The following is a 13,811-nucleotide window of genomic DNA, read 5'->3' as shown; positions in this document are numbered from 1 at the left end:
GAAATTTGCTAGAACTGCTTGGGAAGATTTAAACTAGTAAGGTGGGGGGGGGGAACGACCCAGGGAGATAGTGAGGAAAGAGATCAATTTAAGACAGGTACAGTTGAGAACGGAAGTGAGTCAAACAGTCAGGGTAGACAGGGATAAATTAGGACTAATAAATTAAACTACATTTATTTCAATGCAAGGGGCCTAAAAGGGAAGGCAGATGAACTCAGGGCATGGTTAGGAACATGGGACTGGGATATGATAGCAATTACAGAAACATGGCTCAGGGATGGGCAGGACTGGCAGCTTAATGTTCCAGGATACAAATGCTACAGGAAGGATAGAAAGGGAGGCAAGAGAGGAGGGGGAGTGGCATTTTTGATAAGGGATAGCATTACAGCTGTGCTGAGGGAGGATATTCCCGGTAATACATCCAGGGAAGTTATTTGGGTGGAACTGAGAAATAAGAAAGGGATGATCACCTGATTGGGATTGTATTATAGACCCCCAGATTGTCAGAGGGAAATTGAGGAACAAACTTGTAAGGAGATCTCAGCTATCTGTAAGAATAATAGGGTGGTTATGGTAGGGGATTTTAACTTTCAAAACATCGACTGGGATTGCCATAGTGTTAAAGGTTTAGATGGAGAGGAATTTCTCAAGTGCGTACAAGACAATTTTCTGATTCAATATGTGGATGTGTCTACTAGAGAAGGTGCAAAACTTGACCTACTCTTGGGAAAGAAGGCAGGGCAGGTGACTGAGGTGTCAGTGGGGGAGCCCTTTGGGGCCAGCGGCCATAATTCTATTAGTTTTAAAATAGTGATGGAAAAGGATAGACCAGATCTAAAAGTTGAAGTTCTAAATCAGAGAAAGGCCAATTCTGACGGTATAAGGCAAGAACTTTCGAAAGCTGATTGGGGGCAGATGTTCGCAGGTAAAGGGACGGCTGGAAAATGGGAAGTCTTCAGAAATGAGATAACGAGAATCCAGAGAAAGTATATTCCTGTCAGGGTGAAAGGAAAGGCTGGTAGGTATAGGGAATACTGGATGACTAAAGAAATTGAGAGTTTGGTTAAGAAAAAGAAGGAAGCATACGTCAGGTATAGACAGGATAGATCGAGTGAATCCTTAGAAGGTTATAAACGAAGTAGGAGTATACTTAGAACATAGAGCAATACGGCACAGAACAGGCCCTTCGGCCCACAATGTTGTGCCGAACATTTGTCCTAGCTTAAGCACCTATCCATGTACCTATCCAATTGCCGCTTAAAGGTCACCAATGATTCTGACTCTACCACTCCCACGGGCAGCACATCCCATGCCCCCACCACTCTCTGGGTAAAGAACATACCCCTGACATCCCCCCCCTATACCTTCCACCCTTCACCTTAAATTTATGTCCCCTTGTAACACTCTGTTGTACCCGGGGAAAAAGTCTCTGACTGTCTACTCTACCTATTCCCCTGATCATCTTATAAACCTCTATCAAGTCACCCCTCAGCCTTCACGGTTCCAATCAGAAAAGGCCTAGCACTCTCAACCTATCCTCGTACGACCTATTCTCCATTCCAGGCAACATCCTGGTAAATCTTCTCTGCACCCTCTCTAAAGCTTCCACATCTTTCCTAAAGTGAGGCGACAAGAACTGCACACAGTACTCCAAATGTGGCCTTACCAAGGTCCTGTACAGCTGCAACATCAACCTCACGACTCTTGAATTCAATCCCTCTGCTAATGAACGCTAATACACCATAGACCTTCTTACAAGCTCTATCCACCTGAGTGGCAACTTTCAAAGATCTATGAACATAGACCCCATGATCCCTCTGCTCCTCCACCTTACTAAGAACCCTACCGTTAACCCTGTATTCTGCATTCTTATTTGTTCTTCCAAAATGGACAGTCTCACACTTGACAGGGTTGAACTCCATCTGCCACTCCTCAGCCCAGCTCTGCATCATATCTAAGTCCCTTTGCAGCTGAAAACAGCCCTCCTCACTGTCCACAACTCCACCAATCTTTGTATCGTCTGCAAATTTACTGACCTACCCTTCAACTCCCTCTTCCAAGTCATTAATAAAAATTACAAACAGCAGAGGACCCAGAACTGATCCCTGCGGAACTCCACTTGTAACTGAGCTCCAGGCTGAATATTTGCTGTCTACCACCACTCTCTGACTTCGACCGGTTAGCCAGTTCTCTATCCAACTGGCCAAATTTCCCACTATCCCATGTCTCCTGTCTTTCCGCATAGGCCTACCATAGGGAACCTTATCAAATGCCTTACTAAAATCCATGTACACTACATCCACTGCTCTACCCTCATCCACATGCTTGGTCACCTCCTCAAAGAATTCAATAAGACTCGTAAGGCAAGACCTACCCCTCACAAATCCGTGCTGGCTGTCCCTAATCAAGTAGTGTCTTTCCAGATACTCATAAATCCTATCCCTCAGTACCCTTTCCATTACTTTGCCTCCCACTGAAGTAAGACTAACTGGCCTGTAATTCCCAGGGTTATCCCTATTCCCTTTTTTGAACAGGGGCACAACATTCGCCACTCTCCAGTCCCCTGGCACCACCCCCGTTGACAGTGAAGACGAAAAGATCATTGCCAACGGTTCTACAATTTCCTCTCTTGCTTCCCACATAATCCTAGGATATATCCCGTCAGGCCCGGGGGACTTGTCTACCCTCAAGTGTTTCAAAATGCCCAGCACACCTTCCTTCCTAACAAGTATCTCCTCTAGCTTACCAGTCCATTTCATACTCTCCTCTTCAACAATACGGTCCCTCTCATTTGTAAATACTGAAGAAAAGTACTCGTTCAAGACCTCTCCTATCTCTTCCAACTCAATACACAGTCTCCCACTACTGTCCTTGATCGGACCTACCCTCATTCTCGTCATTCTCATGTTTCTCACATACGCATAAAAGACCTCGGGGTTATCCTTGATCCTACCCGCCAAAGATTTTTCATGCCCTCTCTTAGCTCTTCTAATCCCTTTCTTCAGCTCCCTCCTGGCTATCCTGTATCCCTCCAACGCTCTGAACCTTGTTTCCTCAACCTTATGTAAGCCTCCTTCTTCCTCCTTACAAGACATTCAACCTCCCTCGACAACCAAGATTCCCCCACACGTCCATCACTTTCCTGCCTGACAGGTAGATCCATATCAAGGACACGTCGTATCTGTTCCTTGAAAAAGTTCCCCATTTCAACGACATCCTTCCCTGACAGCCTATGCTCCCAATTTATGCTCCTCGGATCCTGTCTTGCAGCATCGTATTTACCCTTCCCCCAATTGTGAAACCTACCCTGTTGCACGCACCTATCTCTCTCCATAACCAAGGTGAATGTCACAGAATTGTGGTCACCATCACCAAAATGCTCACCCACTAACAAGCCCATCACTTGTCCCAGTTCATTACCAAGTACCAAATCCAATATGGCCTTAAGAGGGAAAGCAGGATGGTAAAAAGGGGACATGAGATAGCATTGGAAAATAGAATTAAGGAGAATCCAAAGGATATTTGGAAATATAATAAGGACAATAGGGTAACTAGGGAGAGAATAGGGCCCCTCATAGATCAGCAAGGCGGTCTTTGTGCAGAGTCACAGAAAATGGGGGAGATACTAAATAAATATTTTGCATCAGTATTTACTGTGGAAAAAGACATGTAAGATATAGACTGTAGGGAAATAGATGGTGACATCTTGCAAAATGTCCAGATTACAGAGGAGGAAGTGGTGGATGTCTTGAAATGGTTAAACGTGGATAAATCCCCAGGACCTGATCAGGTGTACCCGAGAACTCTGTGGGAAGGTGGAGAAGTGATTGCTGGGCCTCTCGCTGAGATATTTGTATCATCGATAGTCACCGGTGAGGTGCCGGAAAATTGGAGATTGGCAAACGTGGTGCCACTGTTTAAGAAGGGCGGTAAAGACAAGCCAGGGAACTATAGACCAGTGAGCCTGACCTCGGTGGTGGGCAAGTTGTTGGAGGGAATCCTGAGGGACAGGATGTACATGTATTTGGAAAGGAAAGGTCTGATTAGGGATAGTCAACATGGCTTTGTGTATGGGAAATCATGTCTCACAAACTTGATTGAGTTTTTTGAAGAAGTAACAAAGAAGATTGATGAGGACAGAGTGGTAGATGTGATTTATATGGACTTCAGTAAGGCGTTCGACAAGGTTCCCCATGGGGGACTGATTAGCAAGATTAGATCTCATGGAATACAGGGAGAACTAGCCATTTGGATACAGAACTGGCTCAAAGGTAGAAGACAGAGGGTGGTGGTGGAGGGTTGTTTTTCAGACTGGAGGCCTGTGACCAGTGGAGTGCCACGAGGATCGGTGCTGGGCCCTCTACATTTTATCATTTACATAAATGATTTGGATGTGAGCATAAGAAGTACAGTTAGTAAGTTTGCAGATGACACCAAAATTGGAGGTGTAGTGGACAGCGAAGAGGGTTACCTTAGATTACAACAGGATCTGGACCAGATGGGCCAATGGGCTGAGAAGTGGCAGATGGAATTTAATTCAGATAAATGCGAGGTGCTGCATTTTGGGAAAGCAAATCTTAGCAGGATTTATACACTTAATGGTAAGGTCCTAGGGAGTGTTGCTGAACAAAGAGACCTTGGAGTGCAGATTCATAGCTCCTTGAAAGTGGAGTCGCAGGTAGATAGGATAGTGAAGAAGGCGTTTGGTATGCTTTCCTTTATTGGTCAGAGTATTGAGTACAGGAGTTGGGAGGTCATGTTGTGGCTGTACAGGACATTGGTTAGGCCACGGTTGGAATATTGCGTGCAATTCTGGTCTCCTTCCTATCGGAAAGATGTTGTGAAACTTGAAAGGGTTCAGAAAAGATTTACAAGGATGTTGCCAGGGTTGGAGGATCTGAGCTACAGGGAGAGGCTGAACAGGCTGGGGCTGTTTTCCCTAGAGCGTCAGAGGCTAAGGGGTGACCTTATGGAGGTTTACAAAATTAAGAGGGGCATGGATAGGATAAATAGACCAAGTCTTTTCCCTGGGGTCGGGGAGTGCAGAGCTAGAGGGCATAGGTTTAGGGTGAGAGGGGAAAGATATAAAAGAGACCTAAGGGGCAACGTTTTCACGCAGAGGGTGGTACGTGTATGGAATGAGCTGCCAGAGGATGTGGTGGAGGCTGGTACAATTGCAACATTTAAGAGGCATTTGGATGGGTATATGAATAGGAAGGGTTTGGAGGGATATGGGCTGGGTGCTAGCAGGTGGGACTAGATTAGGTTGGGATGGACAGGTTGGACCGAAGGGTCTCTTTCCATGCTGAACATTTCTATGACGACACTTTAAAGTTATAGGGTGTAGGTTTGCTCGCTGAGCTGTAGGTTTGATATCCAGACGTTTCATTACCTGGCTATGTAACATCATCAGTGGCGACCTCCAAGTGAAGCGAAGCTGTTGTCTCCTGCAAAGACATGCCAGAGAATTCCTAGAGGCCTGGCACTCCAACCACAATGCCATAAACAAACACATAGATCTAGATGCCATCTATCAACCCCTCAGAAAACTAACAGGAAATGACATCACCACAAACCCCAGGAACCCCATCCAGGAGAAAGATATAAATAGAAAGCAGGAGACAACAGCTTCGCTTCACTTGGAGGTCACCACTGATGATGTTATTGAGCCAGGTAATGAAACGTCTGGATATCAAACCTACAGCTCAGCGAGCAAACCTACACCCTAAACCTCAACCTGAGCTACAAACCTTTAAAGTTATTTCAGTTATTGCATTATGCCAGATGAGAAGCTTGTCAATCACTCTACATTCTGTCTCTTTATTGTGCAGAGTTGCAGTCCATATAAACATGATCTGTAACTGTCTCCAGCACGCCCCTCTGTCAGCAGCGATCGGAGAATGTGGCTGCATCCTCTTTTGCACAGTCACATGTGTTGTGTTGGGCTCTGAATGAGCTGATGTACCAGCAGTGCTGAATGCAGGAGTGATGCTTCCTACATGCTGTGGGATGTTGAAGCAAACTGTAGAGATGAGTTATTGAATTTTATACTTTTGTCATTCTCAGACTCTATACTGTGTTTTTTACAGAAACATACAGCTTTTGCTACTTTCTCATCAACTCATGCAGCAGCGAAGGTAAGTTATATATTAAACAAAACAAAGATTGAACTGATTGGGTTACATTAGATTCCTTACAGTATGGAAACAGGCCCTTCGGCCCAACAAGTCCACACCTACCCTCCGAAGAATAACCCCCCCAGACCCTATATTTACCCCTGACTAATACGCCTAACACTATGGGCATTTAGCATGGCCAACTCACCTGACCTGCACATCTGTGGATTGTGGGAAGAAACCCACACAGACACGGGGAGAACATGCAAACTCCACACAGACAGTTGCCTGAGGCTGGGATCGAACCTGGGTCCCTGGTGCTGTGAGGCTGCAGTGCTAACCACTGAGCCACCATGAACCACTGTTGGCGGGTCAGTGCTGGGGGAGTGCCGCAGTGTTGGCGGGTCAACCCCTGAGGGAGTGCCGCACTGATGGCGGATCAGTGCTGAGGGAGTGCCGCACTGTCGGCGGGTCAGTGCTGAGGGGTTGCCGCACTGTCAGAGGGTCAGTGCTGAGGGAGTGCCGCACTGTCGGCGGGTCAGTGCTGAGGGAGTGCCGCACTGTCAGCGGGTCAGTGCTGAAGGAGCGCCGCACTGTCGGAGGGTCAGTGCTGAGGGAGTGCCGCACTGTCGGCGGGTCAGTGCTGAGGGAGTGCCGCACTGTCAGCGGGTCAGTGCTGAAGGAGCGCCGCACTGTCGGAGGGTCAGTGCTGAGGGGTTGCCGCACTATCAGCGGGTCAGTGCTGAAGGAGCGCCGCACTGTCGGAGGGTCAGTGCTGAGGGAGTGCCGCACTGTCGGTGGGTCAGTGCTGAGGGAGTGCCGCACTATCAGCGGGTCAGTGCTGAGGGAGCGCCGCACTGTCGGCGGGTCAACCCCTCAGGGAGTGCCGTACTGATGATGAGTTAATGCCCAGGAAGCTGTCCTTTGGATGAAACACTAATCTGTGGTCCTGTCTCTCTTTCAGTGAATTGTGTCAGCTTGCCTCTATATTACAAGGACCATTCGGGCTGTACAACATATACTGGCTTTGTCAGTGCTGCACATATCCCTTGGAAATACCAAAAAGTAAACTTTCAAATGTGGGCAGTGAGTGGGCCCTGAATACTGTAAGGTGTGGGAGCAGACGTCCGCCATTCAGCCCATTAAGCCTGTTCCACAATTAAATGAGGTCATGGTTGGTCTTCACTTGACAAAGGGGCGGCTTTCCAAAAGTTTGTGATTCCAAATAAATCTGTTGGACTGTAATCTGCTGTCATGTGACTTCTTACTGTGACTTCTAACCTTGTCCACCCCAGTCCAACACCGGCACCTCCGAGGCTGTGATTGCTATCCATAGAGCCCACAGAGGTGCTTAGGGAGCGGTCTAATGACCAGTTTCACCATCATGTCCAGATTGAAAAGAGTAAATCAAGAGGGAACCGTTTCCGGTGTCAGAGTGGTCAATGACCAGAGGGACACAGACTGAAGCGAATCAGTACAAGGCCCAGAAAGGGAAATGAATGGATTATCTTTTTAACGCAGTGATTGTCATCGTTGTCACTGTCACGTTCACCTGCCCAAAAGGGCAGCGGAAACAGGTTCAATAATAACTTTCGAAAGGGCTTGGGTATCACTTTCAGGGCTGTAAACATATGGATGGAAATGGAAGAGTGTAGGTTTGATAGGCTTCAGTTTGGCTTCACAGGGTGGTGCAACATTGCGGGCCGAATGGCCTGTACTGCACTGTAATGTTCTATGGAATCAAACTGCAGGGGAGTGGGGCTAACTGGATTAAAAACAGATGCTGGAGGAACTCAACTGCTCTGACAGCATCTTTGGAGAGCGAAACCTCATTCATGTTTCAAGTCCAATACAACTCTGCTTTAGACTTGGTTTCTCTCTCCGGCGATCCTTCCAGACCCTCTTGAGTTTCTCCAGCACTTTCTGATTTTGTATCGTGCCTCTGGTGAGCACTGCTGCCTCACAGAGCCAGGGACCTGGCTTTGATCTCACCCTCGGGCCACTGCCTGTGTGGAGTTTGCACATTCTCCCTGTGTCTGCGTGGGTTTCCTCCCGCAGTCCAAAGGTGTGCAGGTCAGGTGGATTAGCTGTGGGAATTGCAGGGTCACGGGCATGGGCTGGTTCTGGGTGGGATGCTCTTCAAAGGGTCAGAGTGGACTCGATGGGCTGAATGGCCTGCTTCCATGCTGGAGGGATTTTCTGATTCTGTTCTATGATCTCTAGCAGCCATGGAACTTTTATTTGCAGAGTGAGCAGGATTTTTATTTTCTGCAGCCAATACAGTACGCTGAGTGGAATGACCTCCCTCTGTTGTGTGAAACTCTGAGATCCCAGATATTCACTGAAAATGTGGCAAATTAAAATTAAATTAAATTCAGTGACTCTTCAAGGTATTGCAACAGCATCTGACCTAGTAGGCTAACTCGGCTATAAGCTAACAATTGGGTATTTAAAAGAATTCATGGTCAAGAAGCCGGCATCACTGACTGAGCCTGCATTTATTGTGCATCCCGAGTTGCCCTGGAGAAGGTGGTAGTGAGCTGCTAACTTGGGTGTATGTGCCATTTGGGTTGCCCTGTCATTCAGGGTTGGAGTTTATATTGAGGCTAATTCCTTTTAGTCGATGAATCACTATATTGGAGAGATGTGTCCATAGATATTTGACCTTGTGTATCCCTGACAGTCGCTCTAACTGTAACTCCAGTTGCCTGGAACTCCCAGCCTAAAGCCCCCTCAATCTTTGTCTCTCTCTCTCTCTCTCTCTTCTTTTTAAACACACTTTAAAAACTATGTCTTGGGTTGAAGTTTTGATCACTGGTTCTAATATCTCCCCACGTGGCTGTGAATCTGACTTGTCTGACAGTTAGTCCTGTGGACCACCTCTGCCAGTTACAGGGTTCAGTCATTGACTCGTACCTTGCAGTCCTCTCAATCATTGTGGTACATTGAGAAAGGGGAAGATGTGGTTCATTGCCTGTGGTATTTGACATGTAGCTGAAAATGTGTTGCTGGTTAAAGTGCAGCAGGTCAGGCAGCATCCAAGGAACAGGAAATTTGACGTTTTGGGCATAAGCCCTTCATCAGGATTCATCCGAACAGGAAACGTTGAATTTCCTGTTCTTTGGATGCTGCCTGACCTGCTGCGCTTTAACCAGCAACACATTTTCAGCTCTGATCTCCAGCATCTGCAGACCTCACTTTTTACTCGAGTATTTGACATGTAGCAATGAAGCCAGTCTGCCATATGCTGTTTTCAGGCTTTGACCAGACTGCATCAGTTAAGAGTCCTGGGCCATACTTTGGTGGCGGAATATGCAAAGGAACAGGAGCACATCAAGCAACTGGAACCGGGGACAGTCTGCGATGAAAACAAACCGTACGTACTTCACATTCCGTCATTTTATTGTAGCTACAGCTGTTGGCTTTGCCTAATCTGAACAGGTTGCACCCGGGCTGTTAAAATCTTGGCTTGAATCTAACATTAATTTATATCTCTGATTGGCAGGGCCCCCTTCCGAACTGACCCTGAGGCAGCATCTTATCTGCTAACACCTGGAAAAGACCAAAAAACAGGGATTTAGTTCCCATAAGAATGAATGAATGAGTTTTTGTTAACAGACTGCACTAATAATGTTAAATACAAAGCAGCTGATCAAGAATTAAAAATGGTTCCCTTATAAAATATACAAAGCAACAAAGTTTGCTGCAACAAATACTGTGAACCCCCTGCAGCAGTTACATCCCTTGGGTCAGGTCTCAACATGAGAATTGAGCTCCGAATTGACAGTCCCAGTGCATTATGTTCTGATCTCTATAGAGACCAGTAAGTTTAAAATGATAACTTCAAGTTTCCAGGTCAAAGTTGAAAGGATTACACAAGGTACTGTATTACACTTGGCAATTTTTGCTGTGTAAAAGTGACTAGATTGTATTTTTGCGAATACCTTCTATTTTAAAATCCACTGCAGAAAGTCCCAAGTACCTTTAACAACCAAGAAACCCACTTTATGGTGTACTTTATGCTCTCCCTTAAGTTGTCATTTGTTTAAATGTTTTCAAGGAGGAGTTAGATATAGTTCTTGGGGCTAAAGAGATCAAAGGGTAAAGGAAGAACGCAGGAACAAGGGACTGAGCTGGATGGTGAGGCATGATCATATTGAAAAGTAGAAGAGGCACAAAAGTCTGAAATACCCACTCCCTGTATTTCTCTGTTCCCTCCTGACAGCAGGAGAGCAGTGAAACACAGTACATTGGCTGGGTTAAGTCACCCATTCATTTGTTGGATCTTAAGACCATAAGACATAGGAGTGGAAGTAAGGCCATTCAGCCCATCGAGTCCACTCCGCCATTCAATCATGGCTGATGGACATTTCAACTCCACTTACCAGCATTCTCCTCGTAGCCCTTAACTCCTTGTGACATCAAGAATTTATCAATCTCTGCATTGAAGACATTTAGCGTCCTGGCCTCCACTGCGCTCTGCAGCAAGGAATTCCACAGGCCCACCACTCTCTGGCTGAAGAAATGTCTCTGCATTTCTGTTCTGAATTGACCCCCTCTAATTCCAAGGCTGTGTCCACGGGTCCTAGTCTCCTCGCCTAACGGAAACAATTTCCTAGCGTCCAACCTTTCCAAGCCATTAATCTCATTCATAATGGGATTGATTCCAGTGTGAAATAAAAACCGAAAGAACTGTGGACACTGTAAATCAGAAACAGAAGCAGAAATTGCTGGAAAAGCTCCACGTGGAGAGAAATTGGAGTTATCGTTAAGCCTGTTGTCAAGTAAAGTGGCAGTATTAGTTCATATCCACAGGAGGGCAGCAGATGTTGGGATCTGTGTTGCTCTGAGGAGAGCTGGAATGCGGTAGCCTTGTTGTGGGATCTCCTCATCTTTTCTTTGATCTGTTCCTGTGTCTGCTTTGTTGTGGGATTTCATGCTGACCATGGAGACATGGATAATTTTCTGGGTCTTCACGGAATGCAAGTCCCACTTACTGACATTGAATCACATACAAAGTAGGACAAGGACAGGTTATTTGGCCTTTCAGTCCTGATCTATTCTCCGCACAGATGAGCCATGACCTTAGTAAGTTGCAAATTGCACATTCCCGTCTACACTCAATAATAGCCTTTCATTCCCTTGCCTGATGAGATCTGTCCATCTCCACTTTTTAAATTATTCAATCTCTTCATCTCTGTTTTAAAACGGTGAGCCCTAATTTGAAGATGACCCCATTTCTGGACTTGATTGTATGTCCACTATATCAAGGCCATTCACAATCTTGTAAGTTTCATTCTGAGTCACCCCTCACTATTCTAAACCCGCATGGAAGCAAAGTCCAGCTTCTCTCACCTTTCCTGATAAGGCACCCTGCCCATCACAGCTGTCAAACCAGTAACCCTCCTCTCAGCTGTCCCCCAATGCATTTATGACCATCTTATATAAAGGGACAAAAGCAGCACGCAGTATTTGAGATGTGCTCTGACCGGTACCAAGTGTAACCAAAGCATAACTTCCTTCGTTTCATCAATAAAAACAAACACTGCGAATACTGGAGATCCGAAATAAAACCAAAGTGCTGAAGAAACTGAGCAGGTCCTGGCATTAGCCGTTTGAGTAGCCAATTAAACTGAAAGGTTAATGCTTTCTCTCTGTCTGTAGATGTCACCAGACCTCCGGAATTTCTCTACTACCTGTTTTTTATTTATTAATCTTCATTTTATGTTCCGTTCCCCTCATAACAAAAAAAAATTCTGTGAACCTTTGTAATCTCTTGCTATAATGTTTTATGAGTTGTGTACCAGAACACCCTGATACCTCAGTGTTCCACAGTCATTCAGTGTTTCCGGCCTAGTCTACTTTCCTTCTTCCTGCCTAAATGAACAGTTTCATGTGTTTTCACGTTGCACTTGGCTCGACCAGGTTTCTGACCACTCCTGCGACCTGTCTATAGCAGGCTGCATTCTCATTACATCATCTTCAGAGCACCCAATCCGGTCACAGCTGCTGTCCCTTCTGTCCCCTTCTCTAAGTCATAATTTGAAAACACATTCATCATGTCCTGCCAATCTGCAACACACGCACTTTTGTATACGCTCTGTTTTCTACCGACTAACCAACCGATCTTTTATCCATGCTAATAATTCTCTTTCACCACCATCCCACAGCATGCACCCATTCACGCGCACAGACACATACAGTCCCTACTTAGTGAAATAACCTTTTCTGCAGAACATTGTGAAATGCCTTTTGGAAACAGCACATCAATAGGATCCCCTTGTCCACATCACATGGTACTCATTCACATAACCTGTTGCTTAAATATATTTGCTTTTCACAAAATTATGTTGAATCTTCCCAATTACCTTGAGTTTCCCAAGTGTCTGAGACATGATGGATTTGAACAGCTCTCCCTTGGCTAACATCATGCTAACTGGTCTGCAGTTTCAGAATCAGAGTGCGAGAGGAACACAGTTCCAGCAGTGTCTGTGGGAAGAAAGAGTTTTGAGTCCTGTAAACGTTTGTCAGAACTGATCATTTTATTTTATTCTTGTTTTCTCTTCCTTCCTTTCTTGAACAGAGGTCTTATATTTGCCACTTAGTTTCAAGTCTGGCAAAGCCTTGATTTCAAAGCTCTCATTCTTCAGTTCAAATTCCTTTCCCCTTTTGTTTGTATGTGTTCTGTCCCAACATGTGAACCTCCTGAGATCTCCTCAGATTGAGCCCCTCATCCACCCTGGTTTCCATTATTGCAATATTGTTGGCCATTTGTTCACACCTGGCCGGATCCTCCCTTTGGAATGTCATCCCTTTCATTGGCCTCAGTGTTAAATATTCGTGTGAAAATTCTCGGATGTCGTTTGGGAAGTTTATGAAGTTTCTAGTGTAATAAAACAAAGAATTTGCATGATGCTTGACGGAATGCATGGATTTTTTATTTTCTTTATTTCTGCTTTTTAGTCACGTGACACAAAAGCCTTCAGGCGATGAAGTTGTGAAGCAGGCTCTAAAACCAAGAGTTCCCGTGATTGAGGATGCGATTGCCAAGAGCCTCGGGTTAGTAACATGGCTTTAACGGTGGAACCAGCTCATCAGGATTCCCACACCAGCCCCACCGGGCAGCTGGTACCTCGATTCAGTAAAAACTCACTAACATTTCAATCCAGTAACTCCACAAACTGCCAGTGGAGTGCTGCACTGTCGGAGGGTGAGCGCTGAGGGAGCGCCGCACTGTCGGAGGGTGAGCGCTGAGGGAGCGCCGCACTGTCGGAGGGTGAGCGCTGAGGGAGCGCCGCACTGTCGGAGGGTGAGCGCTGAGGGAGCGCCGCACTGTCGGAGGGTGAGCGCTGAGGGAGCGCCGCACTGTCGGAGGGTGAGCGCTGAGGGAGCGCCGCACTGTCGGAGGGTGAGCGCTGAGGGAGCGCCGCACTGTCGGAGGGTGAGCGCTGAGGGAGCGCCGCACTGTCGGAGGGTGAGCGCTGAGGGAGCGCCGCACTGTCGGAGGGTGAGCGCTGAGGGAGCGCCGCACTGTCGGAGGGTGAGCGCTGAGGGAGCGCCGCACTGTCGGAGGGTGAGCGCTGAGGGAGCGCCGCACTGTCGGAGGGTGAGCGCTGAGGGAGGGCCGCACTGTCGGAGGGTGAGCGCTGAGGGAGGGCCGCACTGTCGGAGGGTGAGCGCTGAGGGAGCGCCGCA

At 46.7% G+C, this 13,811-nt stretch overlaps 1 protein-coding gene across 2 annotated transcripts in view; it reads left to right on the top strand.

The window, feature by feature from the left end:
* rnpc3 (RNA-binding region (RNP1, RRM) containing 3) overlaps positions 1 to 13,811 on the top strand; it is a 47,842-nt gene that overhangs the window by 2,524 nt on the left and 31,507 nt on the right. For both annotated transcript variants that reach the window (XM_060830675.1, XM_060830674.1), the window contains exons 3-5: positions 6,090 to 6,137; positions 9,374 to 9,492; positions 13,080 to 13,175. In XM_060830675.1, the coding sequence (XP_060686658.1) occupies positions 6,090 to 6,137; positions 9,374 to 9,492; positions 13,080 to 13,175 (263 nt within the window). The remainder of the gene's footprint in view (positions 1 to 6,089; positions 6,138 to 9,373; positions 9,493 to 13,079; positions 13,176 to 13,811) is intronic.

This window comes from Hemiscyllium ocellatum, chromosome 9 (assembly GCF_020745735.1).
Source record: "Hemiscyllium ocellatum isolate sHemOce1 chromosome 9, sHemOce1.pat.X.cur, whole genome shotgun sequence".
Lineage (NCBI taxonomy): Eukaryota > Metazoa > Chordata > Chondrichthyes > Orectolobiformes > Hemiscylliidae > Hemiscyllium > Hemiscyllium ocellatum.
Note: the sequence above shows the minus strand (reverse complement) of the source record. Positions and strands in the feature narration are given on the sequence as shown.